Source organism: Trichosurus vulpecula, chromosome 6 (assembly GCF_011100635.1).
Source record: "Trichosurus vulpecula isolate mTriVul1 chromosome 6, mTriVul1.pri, whole genome shotgun sequence".
Taxonomy (NCBI): domain Eukaryota; kingdom Metazoa; phylum Chordata; class Mammalia; order Diprotodontia; family Phalangeridae; genus Trichosurus; species Trichosurus vulpecula.
In genome coordinates, this window is record NC_050578.1 from 47,961,112 (window position 1) to 47,984,566 (window position 23,455).

Genomic DNA, 23,455 nt, shown 5'->3' on the forward strand with positions numbered 1-23,455 from the left:
GAAGTTCAAGCTTTCCCTTCTGGGCCTTAAGAACATTTCAAGTATCAGCCTAAGATTCCCCTAATTTCTTCCATTGAAGAGAAAATGGCAAACTTTTGAATTCAGTGCCGTGGACTTGGGTCCACAGATCACTAGAGTGTGAAATACACAAATGGATTTTACCCCTGGTAGAGATATCAAGTCTCTTGAACTTTACATGTGTAGGTCATGTTTAAATTACTTAATCTAAAATGTGATTTGGTAAGCAGGTAGCACTCCATTTTAGATACAAAAACACTTTTATAGTTTCTGTTGGTTTCAATGTAAGATTTTCACTTGAAAGTGGCTTTCATTGAGTATTACCAAGATTACTTGGCACTATAGTCTAAACCTGTTCCTGGAAGGCTCATTGATAACCCCTTTAGATTTCCTTGGATTCCAAAAAAATGTTTTAACATTGCATTTAGAAAAGAGGACTGAATTCATTTAATGTTGACTTTGGAGTTAAATAAATATATTCTTAGAAGTTAGCAGTCCCCATCCCCCAGTTTTTTTGCAAATATCTAGGCAAGTCCAAACTGGTTGATATCAGTGTCATCACTACCCAGTAAACTCATTGAAAATTGCTTACTTGAATGAGTGAATATTTAGGTTTTTGAAGAGTTTATAAATCTAAGCACTAGGTAAGAAGTAGAATGTCTATGGTAATAAATGCCATTTTTCTCTCTTGATTTGGAGTTTCTGTAAGCTCGGTTCCACTTCTCCACAATTATTTCTTTCCTCCATGATACAATGGTTGCCCATGGTTCAGTTGTAGCTGGCAGTGGGCAAATTATAATTCCTGCCTTAGGAGCAACCTTATAAGAACATAGTAGAGCACCAACCCAGTTGCAGATTAGGCTTTCTGAATGTTTAATCTCACCCCGATGAGTACAGAACTTTCATATCTGAAATCTAGCATAAGATTGTAAAGGAGTTGTTTTTAGCTCCATTTTATATTTCTCTGTATGTGCTTTGCATTAGAGCATGGAAGTTCTAATGCCTATGTCCATCTGTGTTGAGTGTGTGAGCTTAGGTTCCTGTGTACTGCATCCATTTTCAGAATACTGCTCCCTATTTTTCCACAAGTATTTTAAATCTAAAACAGGGAAAGGAAAATTTGTCAAGTATTGTTCATTCAGGGAAAACAGCCCCTTTTTTTGAGCAGGAGAGAAAGTTGAACAGCTGGGACCAGTGGTTTTTAGTGTTGATGGCTGGTGGCAGCAGGTACCTGGAGTGGGAGGAGGGAACCCTGCTGGGGGAAGCTGGACAGGGTTTCCTGGAATCAGGCCCTGTTTTTCTTACAGTCATTCAAGTTTTATTCTTCTGCTGCAAAAGGACCCCATTAGCTCTCCACATGTACCCTAGCTATTAGGGTTGCCTTTCAGCCATGACCCAAAAGAATTCCTGAGCACAGGAGAGGGTAAATATGAGAAAAGGAGAGTTCCTTTCTTCTAAGAGAAGAAATAGCTTTGAACTACCCAAACTGATGGAGAGAGCCTTGATTGTGTTAAAGAAGAGAAAGAGGAACACAGAGGGTGCAGAATAGATCCTCAAACAGATGGAGGACAAAGTCCACAGTGAGGGACATCAAATCTGTATCAACCCAAAAAATAGATCAGATGAAAAACAAATTAATAAAATCCATGCTATGAAGACCACAGATGGTCAGTTAGCATAATCCATGGCTACAAAATAAACATAAACTTATAGAAATTCATATGCATCACTCTCTGTATATGAAGGGAATGGTTAACCTTATTAAAAAAAATCTCTACTCCAACATTATTACATTCTATTATATTATATTCCATTATATTCCCAAGTTCTGGACAACTCTATCCTCTCTAGAAGTCCAAAGTGGTCCTCATATTCATATTGATCTTCCTTGCAATAATATGCTCTCATAAATCACAGAGACCCTTTTTTGGGGGGGGGACAATGTTACTATCTTAAAGTAAATTCTAAAATACTAAAGTAAAATATTAAAACCTAAAACGTTAAGGTACATTTTTGTGAATTAAACTCCATTATTTTCAATGTACCTTCACTTTACATTGTATATAAACACACATCTATACACACACGCACATGTATACACACAAACACAAAAGTTCTGCTTAGTTTTATTAGTTGTATTTTCTAGACTTCTCTTTCGTATGGTTTCAAAGGAAATACACACTTTGAAAGAGAGAAAAAATAGAGTCTTCAGTTCAGGAAAAAAGAATATAATAAGACCATAATCTCTTATGGATAGAGTAAATTCTACTAGAAGGATTTAGCTTCTTTGAGAGAGGAAAAAAAAGAAAGAGAAGTATTTTGCGAAGTTCAGTCTATTGAGAGTTGAACAGAAGCATTATCAACAATGAAGCAGAACTGTTGGGAAACATGTCTTAGACCCATCCTACACTTAAAATATAGATGTACTTGTCTTTTAAAGCTTTCAGTCAGTATGATTTTTCTTTTGCATTCTGAAAGGAATTTTGAATGAAATTAGCAGGAAACTAGTATGTTTTCTCACTTTATATTCATCCTTCAGTAAATCATTTCAGAAATTATTATTTTCCAGATCATTTTTTTAGCAAATTATATATTTGTTGAACTTACAAGGAATAGGTATTCTAATTGAAATGACTTGGAATTTCTCAACAGATTTGCACATGAAATGAGTTGCTCCAGCTGTGCCTGGTCCTCCCTTCCTCCTCTCACTCTTTACTGGATGCTATATCCGTGAGAGGGAATGGGTCTAGCTGCACTGGGTTACCATGGTGAAGTAGCAATTTGTGTAAATCACATAACATTCACCTAATTGTGCTAGCTCCAACGTGTATGCTTTTTCTCCCCTCCATTTTCACTCTGTTTGATGATTTAGTTAGTGGAATGCAAAAGATATTCTGAGCAATGTAGTCTCGGTACATCTTGTCACCACACTTAGTGCTTAAAATAATGCAGACAATTCTATGAAAATGAGAAGGTTTAGTGTGACTCCAACACACTCACCCAGAGTGCACCACTTAATCTGAAACCTGCCTTCACTGAACAGCTGCAATGTACCAGCCAAGTAGCTAAGTAGGGTTTCCTAGACTTGAACAATTGTCACAAATATATAGTGGTGTTAAGTATAATTTTAACTACACACTTATCTCCTCATCATCCAAGAATGTAGAAGAAGCCTTACTCCATCTACTTAAAAGCTAGCAAGACTTTTGATACATATTGTTTTGATGTTAGCATCTGTTCACACAGCCAACTCTTGATGGCATGTTGGTAAGAGGCTATTGGGCTAACACGGGTATTTGACATCCATGTCGGACCCTAAAACTTCACTTTAATCAATGGCTTCAATCTGCCTTCCTGCAGTGTCTGGGAGTAGCAAAAGGTATTGGTTTGAGTTAGTTCTTTCCCTGTGCACCTTTTGGGGAGAGTGCTAATGATAAGTGAAATAATCCAAAGTTGTGTAAGTAAACCTCTTTTGTGGGAAAGAACCTGTAGAATCTGCAGACTGAGTAACCAAGCCCTGAATCATCAAGAGTTGACTGAACCATACAACCTCACCATTCTTCTTGGAATTAGGCAATATTTCTGTGTGTATGTATACAGAAAGGGTGTCTCCAATGCTTCCAGCCACATTTGCCATTTCTCTCTCTATCAATTTGTGCCTCAGTGAATACTGTTCTATAATGTTATGTAATTTTCCTATGTAGGGTGAACCAGGGCTGCCTGGGCTGCCTGGACTTCCGGGGATAAAGGTAAATACTCAATCTGCAGTGTTGGTGCAATAGGGCTTGAAAATGGAGAAAGCAGAGGACAGAAAGAAAAACAAAACTCAGGGAAAAGACAAGCCAATAACAACAACAAGGTGGTGCTGTCTTTCTGATTCCTTCTTAGGTGTTTTTAATTGATTAATCTTTTAAGAGTAGAAAATCCAATACAGATCCTGCTGAAGTTTGTACCATCTGGACTTCATATACAGCTTAACCCACTGTATCACTGAAGGAAATGCAAATGCCACTCTTATATGAAGTCAGAACTTCTTCAAACTCTAGACTCTAGAGTCTCACTTAGACTCCAGATTTTTGTTCCATTCCAAAGATCTTGTCATATTTGTGCTAGAATAAGGGCTTAACAAAGCTGGCATTTAGGCAGGTGTATTCATAAAATGTTTCCTCCCTACAGTGTTCCCTTACTATCCCTAGTCTCCACCAAAATCCTTAGTATTTAAACACTTTACCACAACACACAATATTTCACATGCTAGGAAATAATCCCTACATTGATTTGGTCTCTGGGAGAAAATTATTAAATTGTTACATATATATATATACATGTATATAAACTATTAAATTTAATTTGAAATTAAAATGATTTCTACATTGATTTGGTCTCTGGGAGAAAATTATTAAATTATTATACATAAATTATTAAATTTAATTTCAAATTATTTTGCTAAGAGGACAGAATTAATATCATGTATTTCAGTTGGGAGCTAACAAGATACCTGGTTTCCCTATCTTGGAAACACTTTGTTTGTTCTTTCAGAACTATATTTTATTTTATTTTTAATTCCTTCTTATATATGTCCTATGGCTAATGATATAATCTTTGGGAAAAAACAATCTACTTCTGTAAATCTTAAACTGTTTTCAAACTTAAGGACTCACTTAACAATTTGTTTCCACCCAGGCAAATTGTTCAAAACAGTACATGCATGAAATCATTAGAGATACACCAAATGTGTAACAATCTCCCCAAGGCACCAAGAGTCACTATTCCTTCTAAAACTTGTCGATTTCTCTAAAAATAGCTATCATTACTGTTTTTGTGTCCAGCATACCAATAGAAATTTATCCCTGGTGCTTGGCTGCTCATGGCATTGTGGGAGAAAGGAATAAAGTGCTTGATGATAGCAATGGGAATGGACTTATTTTATTACTCGTGATTTTCTAATCTCATAGGAGTTGATATCAATTTCCATTGAATATTCTACAAAACATATTTTTGAATCCGGGTGAAAGCTCCCAGGTAGGATGTGCTACGTGAAATAAAATAATTGCAGAATAAATGTCTTAAAGTATTGAGTTACCTGGAGATTGTGGGATGACCACATGAATTTCAAATAAGATTACTTTGTTATGCTATATAAGATATATAAACAGTAGAATCAAATCGGTGTGATTTTCAGCTTTGTCTTGTTGGATGGTGTTCAGAATTCAAATGTGTTTCTGGCCTTTTTTTTTTAGTTGTTCCTGCTGTTATACCAATATCAGAGAAGTTTAGTTATTTTCCTCTTTGATTTCTTAGTGGAAGAAAAAAATACTTATGACAATAACTTCCTGAACCACCTAAATGTCAAGCAATTACAATCACTCAACATGCCTTGATACTTAACAAAGAAAAACGCACAAAAATCACTTATATTTAGGCAGTTTAGAATTACTTTGTGTCAATTTTCAGTGTTTCCATGGATACTGGGAAACTTTTGCACATATATGTATATATACACACATATACATATATACATGTGTATGTGTATATATGTGTGTATGTATATGCTTTTAATTTATGAAGTTAGAAGTTTGAAAGGAAGTTTATGAAAATGATATTTAGGGATGGCTAAAAGAGAAGCTGCTGGCTTTATGGGAAAGGGATATAGCCTGAGGCATATTGTAGAAGAACAGAGAACTAGAGCTCCATTTGCTTCCACAGCTCCTCAGAATAACAGCAGAAACCCTACAAGATTGACAAATAGCCCCTCTCACCGGGAGCTCAGGCAGTATCAAAGGACAGCTCATTGAATAAGTGAATTTTGTTCTCTTTTCCTCTATTTCCCTGCCTTGGTTTTTTTTTTGCACAGAATTTAAGGAAAATATACTTATCCTGTTCTTTTCCATGTAACAATGTTAATTACTAGTCTCTATTATTTTGTTATAATCATTTAATGTTATGTTCTTATTATTTTATTTTAATAAATTCATATGCTCCGGGTTCAGACTAATCCAGTGGGTGTTTGAGCATTGGTAGCTCAGAGTCCTGTGGAGTAACTTACAGTTTTTATACTTTCTCAGGTTGGGGAGAGGAAAAGCCAGTAGCATGCCACCTCTAGGGGGAAAAAATGGTCTTGTGCCCTGACCCCATAGGAATTTTCTTGGTTTGCTTTGTACAGGTTGTCCAACTAAAATCAGCACTTTATTTTGCTAGTGGTAATCTGGGGCTATAGGTGTGGACAGATCCTGTCACTTGACATAAATTGCCATTCAGTGTTATCTAGAAAGGCTTCCACACTGAGCACTTGGAGTTAACTCTCAGTATAACTATGTTGTTCATTGGGCCAGTGTTTTCCTCTAATAGATCTTGCCTTTTCTCTCTTTCTTTCAGGGTATACTAGATTTGGAAGTCATTTAAGAGATAGAGATAAAAGTTAGATACTAACTTCAAGAAGTTAGTAGATTTGAACATTTGTAAATATCAGTTGGTAGCCTATAACTTATACGGCAGTTAGATGGTTTAGTGGATAGAGTGTTGGGCCTAGAATCAGGAAGACGTGAGTTCAAATCCAGTCTTAGACACTTACTAGCTGTGTGACCTTGGGCAAGTCATTTAACCTTTCCCTAGGAGGCAGCAAATGGCTGAGTGGATAGAGCACTGTTGATGTGGCTTCACTTAGGATGTCCCTTTGGTTTACCATGTTTTTGCCCAAATGTTGTAGGGGTTGATTATGAAATGCTACAACAAAGCAAAAAATGCAGAGGGAAGCCTCTGGCATGTTGGGTAGATCTTCTCTGGAGGATTTAGGGAAGGGATGGACAAGACTCCTACAGATTAAGAAAGATATGTGGATGGTTTGAACTCTCTTACAGTTGATGAGGATCCTCACATTTATGGGACAATAGATTTATCTGAGGATCTGCCAAGTAGTCAATCAGAGAGCTAGGATTCCAAGTTTTGCATGAGCAGGGACCTCTATAAGATGAAACCACCATGCCAAAAAATGTAGAATGCATGGTAGCCAAAAGATTTGCTTCGCCGTCCGAGTTTTTGTTTATGCTTTGGAAATACTTCCTGTTGCTATTCAACCTTCCTTCCCCCCTCCTCCCTTCATCTGCTACTACAGAGAGAGCACAAATACCTTCCATGTTTCCAGGACATTGAGGAAATCAGCCACAGAAGCTTTGTTTCACCACCTGTTGCTGTTGTGGAATGATTGGAAACTTAATGAGTATCTGATGCCATTCCAGCCTGGCATTCAGGAAATGAGTAAAGCACCTAACACAGAAAGCTGACTCATCCATGTATCGTCCTATGGAACCACTAAGAGCAAAAAGTGCAGAAACCTTAGGCCTGCAGAACACTCATTAGCACTGAGAATGTTACACTTACACTACTCTTCATCTTTCCGCTCATGCGTTGAAAATCCCTCCTTGCTCTGTGGAAGTCATTTGGAATTCCCATTTCATGCATTCATGGTCCATTGAGTGTCAGAATATTCCAAGGTTAAACTAGGTAATGAGATGCTCCATGCAGTCACTGAATTTCCAGGCGTTAGTTTAGCATTCATATTCTTTCAAAATAATGATTTAACACAATTGCTGACTGGATAAGGTTGGTCATTTCCAGCTTTCCAGTAGGAAAATAGCTTTTATTTTTTTCCATGTTGCAGAAAGAGCTCAGAGCTTAGAGTCAAGACAGAAGCAAGAAGCATTTATTAAGCACCTTCTGTGTGGCAGGCACTATTCTAGGAACTGGAAACATGAAGACAAAAATAAAACAGATTTAGACCTGTTTTAGATTTAGACCCTTACCAGTTATGGGATATTGGCCAAGGCTTTTGACTTTTCTTTGCTTTGGTTTTCTCATCTGTATGTCGGGGAAAATAATACATACAATACCTTCTTCAATAGATTGTTGTGAAGAAAGTATTTTTGCAAACCTTAAAGTTCTAGAGATTAAAGATGCAATAAGTATTGTTTTCTTTTGTCTCCATGCCCATTTTGCAAAAGGCAGACATAGTCCTCCCCTTCTCCATATATGTTCCTCTTCTTTTATCTCAGAATGTGGGTAGATGAATTCTTGCTCCCCCTCTATCTTTGCTCATTTGAATCTCTTGAACTTCTCAGTTATAAACTGTGATTTTCACCTTGAGTTGGGGGACCTATGCCTTGGGCAGATGGATGAATTCAGTCCTCTCTTTAGAGTAGGGAGGTCATCTGCCTACTTGCAGTATGACAGTGACTCTCCATCTTTTCTCCCCTCTTCCTTTATCCTATTACCTAAGGTCATGTACATGCCCAGGGAGAAGATTGGGAACATGATGTTCTGGGCATCAGCAGTAGTGGTGACAGCTGAGGAGTCTGATTGAATTGTATGGAAATTCTTTTCCCCACCTTGACAGGAAAAGCAGTAGCCCTGGCATGACCTAAGCTCATGGAAATTTTTATTGTCACCAAACACTAGTGCTGCATAGACTACGAGTTAGCCACTGGTGTGGATTTCTTTAAACATGCATAGCCAGACTTGAAATAATGAAGAGCGAAATGAGCAGAACCAAGGGAACATTGTGTACAGTAACAGCAATATTGTTTTAAGAATGACTTTGAGGAACTAAGTCATTTCGACTATAATGAATACCTATCAAAGAAGAAGCTCTCTACATCCAGAGAAAGAACTGATGAATAGAAGTATGTATAGAATAGTTTTACACACACACACACACACACACACACACACACACACACACACACAGATGTGTTTTATATAATATATATATATATGTGTACATATATATATATACATACATATATATTTGGGTCTAATAGTAACTATCGCTAAGGTGGCTGAGGGAGGGAAGAAAAGAAAAAAAAAGAAAGTTACATGATAACTTTATTATATATTATATATTTAAAAGGAATAGCAAGTTACACAGAACATATTTACAGTTTCATGCTCAATCATCTTTTTTTCTATTCTACTATGTGATGGAAATGCTTGTTTTACTTCTGAAGTTCAGAATAAAATAAATAAAATTTAAAAAATAAACATACACAGCCAGCTTGCTTTAAAATATTAAAAAAGACAAATGGAAGAAGCACATTATTTTACTACAGATGAAAGAAAGAAGGGATTGAAGGAATTAATGGATTACTATGTGCCAAGCACTGTGCTAAGCATTGCAGATGCAAATAGAAAAATAAGACAGTCCCTGATCTTTATTTATTGGAGGTAAATGATCTGAAATTTTCATTTAAACACTAAAGAAACTGTTGTTTCTTTTCTTAACTTTTTTTAAAATGTCCTCCTTTTATTTAAAAAAAAAAACTTTGGCCTTTGAATTGATAGAAATTCCACATCTAGATCAACTCTATAGGGAGTAGAACAAGCGTGAGTTGCTTCTGATTCTAAGCTTTTTGCTATGAAATAATCCCTGACACTGAATCAAAAAAGAATCCCTTTTCCAGGCAGCTAAGACACTGACTCTGCCATTCTTTGGGAAAAAGTGTGATTCTCCATCACTTGTTAAAAATGTTGTTTACTAAGTCCACTTACACTGTTATTTCTTTCTCATCTGAAAACCAGAACAGAGTCAGACTTTCAAAAAAATGAAACAGGATGTGAAATAAGTTCCTAAAAAGAAAACACTGCTCATTAAAAGGCAAGCATTGTGTTTCTGTTATCCATCATTAGCCTCCTTGCCATGGACAAAGTCAATATAAGCAATTGAGTAATTTGAGAGTCCAATTAGGAAATTCATGCAACCAGAAATGAGAAATCTCACCAGCCCCAATGAAAACCTCCAATAAATAAACTAGAAGTACTTTTGTGATGTAATCCCATGAAGAAAAGAGTAGAAAGCCATATTTTCTAGGGTTTAAATAAACCTTTGCTATGCAGCTCATTTTTAACATTCCCACAAAAAAAGATGTTTTAATGTATAGTCAAACTTGATCCATGAGGGAAATAAGCATTTTTTTGGGACAAACTTCACTCTCTCATTCTCTGCTGCACCCTCTCCCCCTTCAATAATTTTACAAATCAATCATTAAACCTCCAAATAGGCTGCCTGGCGGTTCTTATTACAACAAATGTTTTCACTATAATCCTCCAAAGCAGGTATTGTGCTGACTTGAATTCTAATTAGCCTGTAAGGAAGAAGGATACTCCATGGTTCTTGCAATCAGTGCCACATCACATTAATCAGAATTATTGCTGATGCTTTTAGCACCCTGGCAAATCAGCACTTCTCTCCACCCCACCCCCCTCCAATCTTGCTGTACTATTGTTTTTGGAAAACGAAAATTGGATCTGTTTGGAAGCAGTAAAGATCTCAGAAAATACAACCTCTGATTATGGCTGCTATGTTAGAAGTTCCTTTAGACAGGTTAAAAAAGTCATATATTGGAGGCCTTTCACTTTGAATGACTCATAAAATAAAACCAATGGTCATAAATGCAAAGTCAGAGATTTCTCTGAGTGAGAGATCTGCTCATTTAATATGATATTTCCAGTTCACTTTTGCAGGTGGTCAGTTCTAAAAGTTTTTGATGAGAACACCTGGCAGGCTGCTTCTGCGTGAAACTGGGCTTATGAATCCCCAAAGCACTTGGTAGCTGCTTCCATTAACCAGAGGCATTTACTATGACTTTAACTTCGCTGATGGTCATGAAGAGGTTCTTTACCCTTTTATGTGTCCTGGGCCTCTTTGGCAGTCTAGCGAAGCCCCTGGACCCCTTTTCAGAGTAATGTTTTTCAATTCATGAATAAAATACATAAGCGTACAAAGGAAATCAATTACATTGAATAGTTATCAAAATATTAGGGAAAAAAACACACGTTTACCTACCCCAAGTTAAGAACTCCTTGATTACAGAAACAAACGGAAAAAGGTCCAAGATAATCCTGACTAGATAGATGAACTTGTGCTAGATCCTGTCCCTATAAGGGAGATACCTTTAGCAAGTAAATCTAGCAAAGTCAAACTGAAAGAGGTACAGTACTGTGGCTTCAAGGTCAGCTGGGAGATCACCTCAAGGTCAATTGCAATTAATAGCCTCTTGCTGTTTTTGGCTGTGTATGGAGAAAATTAGTCAGTGCCTTATTATAGATTCCCAGACCTTCGTCAAACCTCTAGCAGTCATCCTTAGCCTTACCTTAAAGGTAATAGGAAGGACACATTCCCTGAATCAGTTCCCAGCTCTTTAATCATCTGTTTGACCCATATACCTCAGCTAAAAAGCCTTGAGACTGCAGGTGACTTCTCAGGATTCTCTTCAGGTATTGATGTCAAGGAGGTCAAGAGAAAATTACTCCTTAGGGATCCTTTCTCCCTTTTCTCCAACTGAGCTGGAAGCATAGTCTTCAGCTTCTCCGCTGAGCTATTTCCTCTTGAAGTTTGTCTTCCTCACCCTTCCATGTGGGTAGTGATATTTAAGGTCATAAAAGATAAATAAAGCTTAAATCTGTGCTAAGATGTAGGGCAGGAAAAAAACTATTTATTTTGAAATGATCATGCTAGAATAGAAGTATCTAGTAAGGGTACGGCATTTAGTCCAGTGATTTTTGACACTCCACAATATGTGGGGTTGGTTTGGGGTTTGGTTTTTTTGGACGACACAAAGCCAGGGTGATTCTTTGAAAAAGTAGTAATTCTTTTTGAAAAATAACTATGTTACCAGGCATAGTAGTGCATCCTTGTAATCCCAGCTACCAAGAGGGCTAAGACTGACAGATTTTTTGAGGCTGGGCAAAGCATCTCCCATCAGTATGGTGAGCCCTTGAGAGCAGGGAAGCCACTAGGTTACCTGAAGGTGGGGTGTGGAAGAAGTAGCCCTGGTTGAAAATGAAGTAGGCAAAGCTCCTCTGTTGATCATAGTGGGATTGGGTACATGAGTAGCCCCTACATTTCCAGTTTGTGTGAGATTGGGAGATTCAGTCATATTACATAGTCAACCAGTATTTTTTAAAAATAAGTTTATTTATTTTTAGTTTTCAACATTCACTTCCATAAGTTTCTCCTTCCCCTCCCCCTCCCCAAGACGGCATGCAATCCAATACAGGCTCTACATATACATTCCTATTAAACATAAGAATGGATTAAATGTGTTAAACATTTCACATTAGTCATTCAACTAGTATCTATTAAGTACCTAATGTGTGCCAGGCACCGTGCTAAATATTGGAGATACAAAGAAAAATAAAAAATAGTCCCTGCTCTCTAGGAACTCCCAGTCTTATCGGAGAGACAACATTCAAAAGGCTATGTACAGAGAAACTATAAAAAGATAAATTTGGGGTAGTCTTAGAGAGAAGGCACTAAGATTTGGAAGGACTGGTGAAGGTTTCTTGCAGAAGGTAAGAAAGGGAGAGAGGAGGAAGGAGCCAAGGAGAGAAAGAGAGACAGAGAGCACCTCATATGTGCATGTCTGTCTATATATAGTGTAAAATATATGTGTATATATGTGTGTGTATGTTTATATCTCCATATCTATGCATATAGATATAGATAAATCTGTCCTTCTTATTTGAAGATGACGTTACTATCCGTGTGTGAATGATGGCAAAGACCTGTGTGTGATGCCTAGTACTTCTCACATGGTGTTCATGTGAAGAGAGTCCTTTAGTTTACAGCAATAGCCTCTTCTTCCCAGAACCTGTGACTATTCAAAGTTCTCCCTCTTCATCTGGGCTGCCTATAGCCCACCAATTGTGGACAAACGGGTGGGTCCACCTGCTGCCCTTGTTCTCAGCATATATATAGCTAAGCTGTGCTGTTGGAAGCTGGGCTTCCATCACACTTCCATGGAGTTTCTTCTGCCTACTTAGAGCTCCCGTTCAGCTTGCTACTGAGTGGCTCTCCATGCATCCTAGGGTTACCCAGTCTTCACATGTGGCCTGCCCTGAAGCATTCCCTGAATCAGTGTCAGGGCTAAGAACAAGTCCTCTCTTCCACTCCATTGAGACTTGCTTTGACCACACTGCTAAGACTTAACAGGGAAGTTCAGGAAGTGATAAAGGGCTGATTCTTCCCACTATGTGAGGCGAATGTTACCTGTGCCTGGAGGTGAGATTAAAATAGCCAAGAAGTGTTTGGGGTTCCTGGTTGACTGGTGAAAGTTTTTGCTTAAATGCTTCTTTCACTTGAGCACTGGCAGGGATTTCTAACAGCAGGAGAATTCATGGAGTTATTATTTAATTGCTAGCTAGTTCTACCTTTAAAACCAATGAGCTAGTGATTGTTATAAGCTCCTTAAAACCTAACAGACCTCTTCATCTTTAATATATTGAATTGTGCTGACTTGACTGTAAACTACAACCCAAAGACTCAAGTTCCAAAATGTCAGGAAGTTTTAGTTTAGTGCCTTTAAATATCTGTCAAACTGGTTTACTCAGTCCAGTAGAGGGCCAATCTGAAGTAGAGTCTCAAGACAGCCTGGTAGAGGGGATATAAAGGTAGCCTCAGAGCCAGCCTGAGCTGGGTTCAAGTCCCGCTTCTGACACAGTCTTTATGACCCTGGGCAGATCTCTTCTCAGCAATACCAGACAACTCTTTTAAAACACTAAATTGCAGAGAAGGAAGTCCCTCACAAAGACCTCCCTGTAGCAATGAAACCACAAATGCGGTTTTTTCTAAAATGTAATAAAACTGACTTCTAGAAATGTTAATGCAAGGTGACCCTACATCTAGCAGCCAAACCATAACCATTATGGATCGCTTCTCAGACAAGAACCTTGGTCTCAGAATTGCAGAAATGGCAAATCAATTCTGGCCCTTGGGACATTTAAAAATAGTGCTGCTTATTAAAATACTGTTTTGGGATCTTGAAATATGGAACCTTCAAACTGGAATGGACTTAAGAAATCATCTACCCCTTCAACTTAAAGAGAAAGAAACCAAGACTTAGGGAGGTAAGGTCACAGAGCTAGTTAGTACCTCAGCTTGTATCTAGAACGAAGGATTCTCAATCCAGTGATCTTTCTAAATTAATCATTTCAGTTCCACCAGGTTAGACTTTTAGCAAATTAATTATGAAGGAAATATATGCATGGTGTATCTATTGATGTATGTATTCTCTAAAATTCCACTGTTTGAAATGACCCCTTTCATATCCAAGACATCCTACTGCATTTGACATCTCATTCTTTGAGGTTCTAGGTTCAGATGTCCTTACATTTAATTTTTTGCCACTCAGAATGTTATTTAAAAGTGTACTTTCATATTGCTTAGATTCTGTCCAAATATATATGAAAATGAGTCAGAAATATAGCTGTGGCCATCTAGAGATGTAGACAATGTCATTGATGTTCATCTTTTGGTTTTTGTCCTTCAAAATCATTTGCACATTGACACTTGTACATTGGTACATTGATGGTTTAAGACAGAGATCCTAGGTATTAACCTGTATTGAGAACACATTAAAAGGACCACTGTTTTGTGTCCATTAGAACATGATTTAACTTTACTTTTAGAAAGCAAGAACATCATCCTATGAAACTCTACAAAGCAGTGACTATCACCTTCCTACTCAAATTTTTACTATTCCTATTTTAAAATTTAGCTGCCTCATGATAAATAGATATATATATTAATAATGAATATGGGCAGCTAGGTGGTGCAGTGGATGGAGCACTAGGCCTAGAGTCAGGAAGACTCATCTTCCTGAGTTCAAATCCAGCCTCAGACATTTACTGGTTGTGTGACCCTGGGCAAGTCACCACTTAGTTCCCTCTTCTGTAAAATGCACTGGAGAAGGAAATGGCAAACCACTCCATTATCTTTGCCAAGAAAACCCTGAGTGGAGTTACAAAGAGTCAGATATGACTGAAATGACTCAAAAAAACTCCCAATGAATATAAAACTTAAAATTTGTTTCACTGAAGTTCATTTCAGCCAAAATATTAATCCCAGTCATTCAGTGACTTCACATTAAAGTTCATTCATAGGTAACATTGTTCTAAATTCAACTTTCTATGTTATTTGTTAAAGAAAAATTCAATTTTGCTATCCCTTTGGCCCCAATCTCCTTGTGACCTCCAGCTGATCAGTTAAGATTTGTCTTCCCTCCCCTACCCAAATCATGGTGGCCCTAGCCATGCATAACTGATTGAGATCAGTCTGTTAGTTTTCATCCTACTGTTTATTTTTATTCCTCTTCACACATAGTTGGCAGACCTAATCTGGCTGGAATCCCAATTGACTTCGCTATCTGGGTGATGGGCACAATAACATAAAACCAAAGCAAAATTGTTGTCTGCCACTGAAGAGAGTGCAGATAGGAAAGAAGAGGAGAAAAAAACCAACAACTTGATTTACATGAAGGGATTATGAGAGGAAGCCTAGAGATTGGACAAATTCAGAGATGATGTGTACTATTCTTACCTCTCGGGGATATTCTTCATTGATGTCACTATTTCTATAATATATTTCTATAACTATTTGCTAAAGGCTTTCTTTCTTCCCCCATTTCTGCCTAGAAGTCAAAGTTTTCCCGTTTTTAATTGTTTTGCAGAAAGTTTGGGTTTATTTCTCCTTTCCACTGTAAAGCAGTTACTTGATAATTCAAATTGATTTCCTTTTCTAAGTGATAATTTGTTTGCTTTCCTTCCATAGGCATAGTAACCTCTTTCATTCATAGACCTGAAAATCCCAGGTAACTTAGTCCAGGAGGAGTCTGCTTCTCTTCCAAGAAGGGTTCAGCAAAGTACATTGTCTTGGCATCACTGTCTTTGCTTTTCCTGACCCATTCTGTTTCTCTTCCAGCATCCCCCAAATGTGGCTGCAATATGATGGCCCTCCTACTTCCTTCTGCTATTTCTTTCCTGACTGTCAGGGTGATTATACAGTCATGAGTAATCATGATCTATCTCCCAGGAGTTTCGAAAAACATCAGAGATACTTTGAATCATCCCACAGGTCTTAGCTTAGCTGTGATGGCGACATATTAAAAGCATCCTTGAGCCAGCAGACAGAAAAGAGATAGGAACTGGTTTCTATGCTCTGACAGTCTGACTACAATGGTAGATCTGATTTTTTTTCATTTCTTCAGGGTCTCCTTCGGTATTTTACTTTCTTTCCATTCTGTGTGACACATCTCAATATTTAGGGATTGGAGAATGATGATGAAGGAGAGATATGGCTTACTGGCAGCTAGATAGGCCAGGGGATAGAGCTCTGGGCCTGGAATCAAAAGACCTGAGTTCAAATCTGGCCGCAGACACTACCAAACTGGGTGGCCTATGGCAAATCACTCAACCTCTGCCTGTCTCAGTTTCTTCACCTGAAAATGAGGATAATAATAGCCCCTACCTCCCAGGATTGTTGGGAGGGCTGAATGAGAAAATATGTGTAAAGTGCCTAGCACCTAGTATGCACTTGATAAATGTGTTTCCTTCCTGCTGAAACAGTAGCATGGTGCTGTGAAAAGAGCACCAGATTTAGAGTGAGGTAACCTTGATGCAAATCTGGCCTCTATCACTACCTGGGTGACTGTAGGCAAGCCCCTTTCATCTCTGGGTCTCAATTTTTTCATCTGAAAAATGAAAGTGTTGTACTAAATGGCTTCTGAGGTCCCTCAGAGCTTTGCATCTATGATCCTAAGAGTCTTTACCATCTCCAGGTATCAATTTCCTCAACTGTTAAATGAGGCTGTTGGACAATATGACTCCTGAGCCCTCTTCCAGCTCCGAATCTATAACCCTATAACCTCACTCTTAGTAGATTGCTGCTGTCATGCATTGTGTTGACTCCAAAATACAGTGCCAAGTCACTGAAACAAGCCAAAAGAGTCATCTTGTGTACTATCGGGCTCCAGGGAGGGTCCAGCTAAGTGCTCACGGTCCCAACCCGAAGCATTTAGGGGAGTGCAGTGGACGCAACAACAGAAAACTAAAGCAAGCTGAGTTTTGCAACCTCATGTCTCTAGCTTTGTAGGGACATCGATTCATCTCCTCCTTAGAAAAGGAAAAGAGCAACTTAACCATTTCTGGTCTACCAATAGCTCCCAAGATCTTTTCTAGATTAAAGGGAGTGATTCGTGCACTCAAAGATACCTCTGTAGTCTTTAGATCAAACCCTAGGATGGGAATCAGAAGACAGGTCTAACTTCTAGTTTTTTCAGGGCTATCTTCAGGCAAATTACTATTAAATTCCATTTCCTTATGTCTAAAATGTGTATAACAATTCTTGTATACCTATCCATCACACCAAGAAATTATAAGGATGCTCTCTGTGAAGGTGTCTGAAATCTCTGAGAGGGAAAAAATAAATACAAATTGATTTTTCCTAAAGTTAAATGTTCTTTTTCCCTCTTTGACTAGGTTGAGAAATAAACTGAAATAAACATTTGTGAAAATCTGGTAGTGGGGTTTTTGTTTTTGTTTGTTTGGGTTTTTTTTTTGAATTGGTGAAAAAATTTAGACTCTCGGGGCATCATGATGACAATGAACTAATAATCATTCTTATGGAAAACTGTAAGATTAAACAATGCTACTGTTGTCTGAAATACTGGGATTGCCAAGCACTTTCTTTTACCATGAATTTAGAAGATATCTCTATCAGTTTCTGTTTAAGTGAGGATTAAAATTTTAGATCCTCCAAACTATTTCTAGTCAGCAACAACACAAGCGCTGAAATTTTGCATCCCAAGATGGAATGCTTTCTCTTTCTAGTAACGACCACTAACCAGAACAAGAAATGTGTGTTTGTGCATCATTTATTCCTGTCCCTTCTCCTTCACTGTTATGCCCTTCCTGGTCCTCCTGTTTGCTTTGCACTCTTACTGGTATGCTAACCAACCAGAGAACTTATTTCTCTTTAGAGATATGAAAAGTCTGACTTACCTATAAATTTTCAACCTATAAAAAAGCTTGCATTTTTATTGCTAGCTAGTCATTTAAAGAGACACTGAGTCAGAAAGTATTGAGCGATAGCTTATTTGTCAGTCTTTTGGGGGACAGGAGCATTTTTAGTTATCAGTAAGGGGTTACTCTAACAACAATGAATTATAAATCTGTGGTTAACATTTTTTGCCTGAAATTTGGATCTCTGTCATTGGCATTTCTGAAATACTAGAAGTTCAGAACATTATTTTGCTAAACATGCCCTAGGAGGTTGTCTACTGATTCACCTGTTCACATGTAAAGGTGCAGAGAAAGAAGAAAGAGGTAGAAATGTTCATGAGAAATCCCTCTAAAGCATTATTCTCCTCTTTTTCTAATAAAACAGTGCCAAAGGTATCAGAAGTAGGGAATGGCATCTCCTGAGAAAGAATTGATAGAGTCTGAATACAGGATAAAGCATACTTTTCTTTATTTTTCTTGGTCATGTTTCACAATATGATTAATGTGGAAATATGTTTTGCATGACTGTACATGTATAACTTACATAAAATTCCTTATCTTCTCAAAGGGATGGTGGAGTAGAAGGGAGGGATAGAGATAATTTGGAACTCAACATTTAAAAAAAGAATGTTAAAAATGGTTTTTATGTGTAATTGACGAAAAATAAAATATTAAATCATTGGAAAAAAAGGAAAGGGGAATGGAAACTTTGGAGACAATCATTGATGTGTAGCCATGTCTAAGTCTTCCTATGCATGCATACATTTAAACATGATTTTAAAAAGTGCTAAAAGAAAAGAAAAAAACTGTTTATCCAGCCCTTAGTACAAATATATTAGAATTTTACTATGTAAATAACAACAGGCACCATACAACAAATGGAAAAGGATAATTAGAGATTTCTCAGTTGTCTTTTTTTCCTCTTTTTTCATCTAAATTCTATGAAGATTTGCTCCAAATGGTTGTGCTGAGGAAGACCCTCCCTTATTAATTTTGTCTCAGTTGCTGGATCTCAGTTGGAAATAAGTGGGTGGTGGAGAAGGAGGGTGGATGAGAAGAATTGCATTAGGAGAAAACCAATTTTGTTTTAATTACTTACTGGCAAATAAATAATACTCTGATGTGCTCATCTTTTTAAAGGGAGAACCAGGTTTCATTGGTCCACAGGGAGAACCAGGGTTGCCAGGGTTACCTGGAACAAAGGTAAGTAGATTCTCATTCCCTTGGCTTCTATGCAGAAGGAGGTGGGCAAATTCACAGGGGAGTAGAATAAATGAGGCAATATGCCTCACCCCTTCCTCCATTATATAAGCTGCTAAATAGCTCTGTAGTCTAATGGCCAGGTGGAAGGAATAGAATTTTTAAGCAGAGTCAGGCAGCCCACTAACTTCAGCAGAGAATTATAATTCACCCTCATCATTGAGACTCCTTTGGAATCAGAGGCTAGAAATAATCCTTTCATAGATTCCAGAAAAAGACACTTTGAAGAGTAGAAAGATTCTCTAAGATAAAATCTTCAATAGCTTGTCCCACCAGACAGGTCCAAAGAGTATGCTAAAAGCATTTATAAAAACCCGTATGCCCACCATATGAAAAAAATATTTTGCTATTTACCAAATCAGGAGGAAGCTCCGTTTTTATCTCTTCAGGAGGAAACAAAAACACCCATGTGAACTTGAAAGATAGGGATCTGAAATTTTAGTTTTGCCTGTGACAGATACAAGTCCTAGATAAATCAAAGAAGGAAACATTACACCAAAAAGCATTCTTTTATTTTTAAACAACTGCATCCTCTTCTTCCATGTGTTGAATTCACTGGAAATAAATGAGAGATAGTTTCAGATAGTCAGGTCTGGATGTTCATAGACCATCCCTGAATGTAACAGTCTGTAGGTGCATGACCCCCTCCTCTCTGGAGAAAGGCAGACCACCTCTCTTCTTATCAGTGTCAGAGGCAACCAATTCACTTAACTTTACGTGAGAGCTGGAACACAGCCAATGTATGCAAATTCGAGATGTTCCCAAGCACTTTTTATACAGCAAGGTGTCCAGATACATGTAGCACTTATTTTTATCCTGGGCAGATTTTAGCAAGTAATCCCTTGCCCTCCCTCCCTTTTCATTCCCCAACTACTATAATTCATGGTCCTTATCATCCTTCTCCTGGATGACAGCAACAATTTCTATCAACCAGGTCACAGATCAAAGGAGTGTGGATTTAGCACTCTAAGGGACCTCGGGGGTTATGTAGTCCAACCTCTTCATTACGGACAAGGAAACTGAGGCCAGGAAGGCAGAAGTGACTTTCCCAAGTATATTGTAGCAAGTGGCAGAGGAAGGAACTGAACCCATGTCAGCATGAAAAAATCTAGAGCCTGAAGAGGATGTCTGGTCCAACCTCCTTACTTTAGGAGAGGCTACAAAACAGTGCCAAGGATATAGCAGTGGACTCAAATTCAAATCTGACCTTCCTAGTTATGTGACCCTAGGCAAGTCATTTAATGGCTGTCTGCCTCAGTTTCCCCATTTGTATAAGGAGGATAATGATAGTACCTACTGCTCACAACGAGATAAAAGTATAAAGTGCTTTATAAACATTAAAGTGGTATATAAATGCTACTCATTTTGTTGTCATCATTATTAGTGCAGGAACAAATGTCTTGCCTAAAGTCACTTATGTTTGTAAGTAGCAAAGTCATGATTTGAATACAGGTCTCCCTGCCACCGTTCAACAGTTCAGTTTAGCAAATATTCATCAAATGATTGCTCCAGTCAAGTTACTGTCCTTCTTCTTGTTCAGTCATACAGTCATGTCTGTGGGCCATAACATGCTAATAATGTCCATATGATTTTTTGGCAAAGATACCGGAGGAGTTTGCCATTTTCTTCTTCAATGGACGAAGGCAAACAGAAGTTAAGTGACTTGTCCAGGGTCACAAAACTAGAAGGTGTCTGAAGCTTCATTTGAACTCACGTCTTCCTGTTTCTAGACCCAGCTCTCCATCCACTGAGCCACCTAGCTGCCCCAGTTATTATGCCAGGTCCTTCCAATTCCTCTTTCCCTCTGTTCTCTACATTACATCATCATCGGCTCAATCTTCCTAAAATACTGATTTTATCATATAGAGAGGATTTTATTAATCCCTTCCCACCTAAATTTCTTGTATTCAGTTTGATTCAATAAACATTATTAAATGCCTTCAATGTGTACAGCAAGGTGTTAGGTGCTGGGAATACAAAGACGAAACGTTTTGCTTGATTTAAGAAGCCTATAATCAAATTGGAGTACAGCATGCGCACCAATATTATAAGCCAGAATTTGGTTAAATGCAAAGTGCTAGGAGAATTCTGAGGATGCAAAGATCATTTCCAGATGACATAATGACGGCTTCATAGAAGAGGTGCCCCCGAATTGGATCTTGAAGGAAGAAAATAGCTTTCAATAGGTAGAGATGGGGAAGTGGGGGGCATTGATTTTGTGGATGGGCAATGGTGTGGGCAAAAGAACAGATGGGAGAAGGCAAACCATAAACAAGAAGGGAGAGTAATCCAGTTTATTTGGCTAGAACACAGGGCGTATGAAGGGGTGCAGTACGAGATAAGGCAGGTTGGAGCCAAGTATGGAGGACATCGAATGCCAGGCTGAGAATTTGTACTTTATCCAGCAGACATGGAGAACCACTAAAGGTCATGAAATATGAGAGTGATGCGATTAAGATATGTGACAGGGGGATAGTGGTGTTAATGGTGGGAATTAGGCTGTGGTTAAGATCAAAGGAGGACAGTTAGGAAACTATTGCAATAGTATAGACAGGAAGTTACAAGGGCCTGAACTCAATTGGTTACAATGAGAATTCAGAGAGTAGAATGACTTAAGAGATATTGCAGAAGTAGGATTAATGAGATTTGGCAGCTAGTTGGTTGTGCAAGACTAAGGAAAAAGAATCTTTGTCGCTTCTCTGATAAGAAAGCTCTGTTGACTTTCTCCATAAGAAAAAGTCCAAATTTCTCAGCTTGGCATTTGAAACCCTCTACTGGCTGTCCTCATCCTGCCTCTCTGACTTTATATGCCCTCCTGCTCCCCAAAAGTAACCCTCCAGCCAGATCAACTCCGTTTTACTCCCAAATTGCATTCTCAACCTCATCTCTTGTCCTTTGTCCGTACAGTACTTGTTCCCTCTCCCACCTGCCTATCCAAATCTCGCCCCTCATTCAGGGATCAATCCTGGTCAGTTTATGTGATCAATATGTCAACCAATTGATCCCTCCTCCTTTCTAGTCTCCACTGATTAAGTATTGCCTGGCACTATTGCTTCTCTGCCTCAGATACGTATGTCTAGTCTCCCCCACTTGACTGTAAGCTCCTAGAAGGAAGGCACCCGTTTTTACATTCCTTGAGTATTCTCTCTGTGATATTTATCACAGTGCTGACTAAGCGCACAGTAGGTATTTTTAACATACCAGATGAACAGAGGCTTGTCTATTCTAATTAGAGACAGAATCACAGAAGGTACAGATAAATCAAACACCTTTTAAAGCTGTTCCTCTAAGGACTTTGCTGTTGTTGTTGTTGGGGGAGTTGGGAGTAGGGAGTCAAGACTTCATGTATATTGGACACTATTAATTAGGAAACTCCCACTCCTTTAGAGAGTAGCCTGTGTCTCTGTGCAGTTATGTGACTTGTCCAAGGTCACACGGCCAATATATGTTCTAGATGGGGTCTTTCTGACCTCTCTGCTGGCTTTCTAATGTTTCTCAATAACCATAATAATAATAAAGTCCTTGGAAGTTTAAAGCCATCAGGTTCCAATTTAGACCTGATGGTATTGGAATACAAGTCCAAAAAATTTTTGTTCTAGGTTATTTTGCTCATTTTAAGCAGTTAGGTAGATAAAAATTAGGACTGAAATTCAGAAAAGCCTGAGTTCAAATCCTGCCTCACTTCCTAGCTGTGCAACCCAGGGCAAGTCGCTTACCCTGTCTATCTCAGTTTCCTCCTCTGAAAAATGGGTATAGCCCTAACCTCATGGGGTTGTTATGAGGTTTAAATAATCTAACACACACAAAAATTTTGTAAGACTTAAAGTGCTAGATAAATGCTAGCTACCATTGTTAAATAGTGTATGCATTGTATTGGATTCATATCGCCACACCTTTTATCACTAAGCTTGTGGGGATCTCTTTCCCCATCAGTCATCTGGGCTGACTTTCTAGTATCCCTGGCCTAGCAAGAAATCCATTTTACTGACCGGCAGTTGAAAACAAGATGATGAGATCCAAAAACAAATAAATTCCGTATCTTTTCTGTATGTCATAAGTTTCCTTGGAGAAAACATTTTCTATAGATGACTGTTGTAATCAAAGTCATTGGAATCCTCAGGCAGGACCATTTTTTTGGGCTCTACTCAGTTTTCTCCACCACTACCCCCCAACCTTGTTATTCCATAGTGATGAATACTAGCATTTTGTCACTTGTGTGTGATGTGATCTGTGACAGGGTGAACGTGGAGAGGCTGGGTCTCCTGGAAGAGGTGAACGAGGTGAACCTGGAGCTCCTGGACCAAAGGTCAGTTGTCTTTGCTCTGTGAAATGCTGTTCATTGGTCTGAAAA

General features: G+C 38.3%; 1 protein-coding gene across 1 annotated transcript in view; it reads left to right on the forward strand.

The window, feature by feature from the left end:
• COL25A1 (collagen type XXV alpha 1 chain) overlaps window positions 1–23,455 on the forward strand; it is a 560,431-nt gene that overhangs the window by 469,572 nt on the left and 67,404 nt on the right. The window contains exons 18-20 of the mRNA XM_036764944.1: window positions 3,723–3,767; window positions 18,985–19,047; window positions 23,342–23,410. Of these exons, the coding sequence (XP_036620839.1) occupies window positions 3,723–3,767; window positions 18,985–19,047; window positions 23,342–23,410 (177 nt within the window). The remainder of the gene's footprint in view (window positions 1–3,722; window positions 3,768–18,984; window positions 19,048–23,341; window positions 23,411–23,455) is intronic.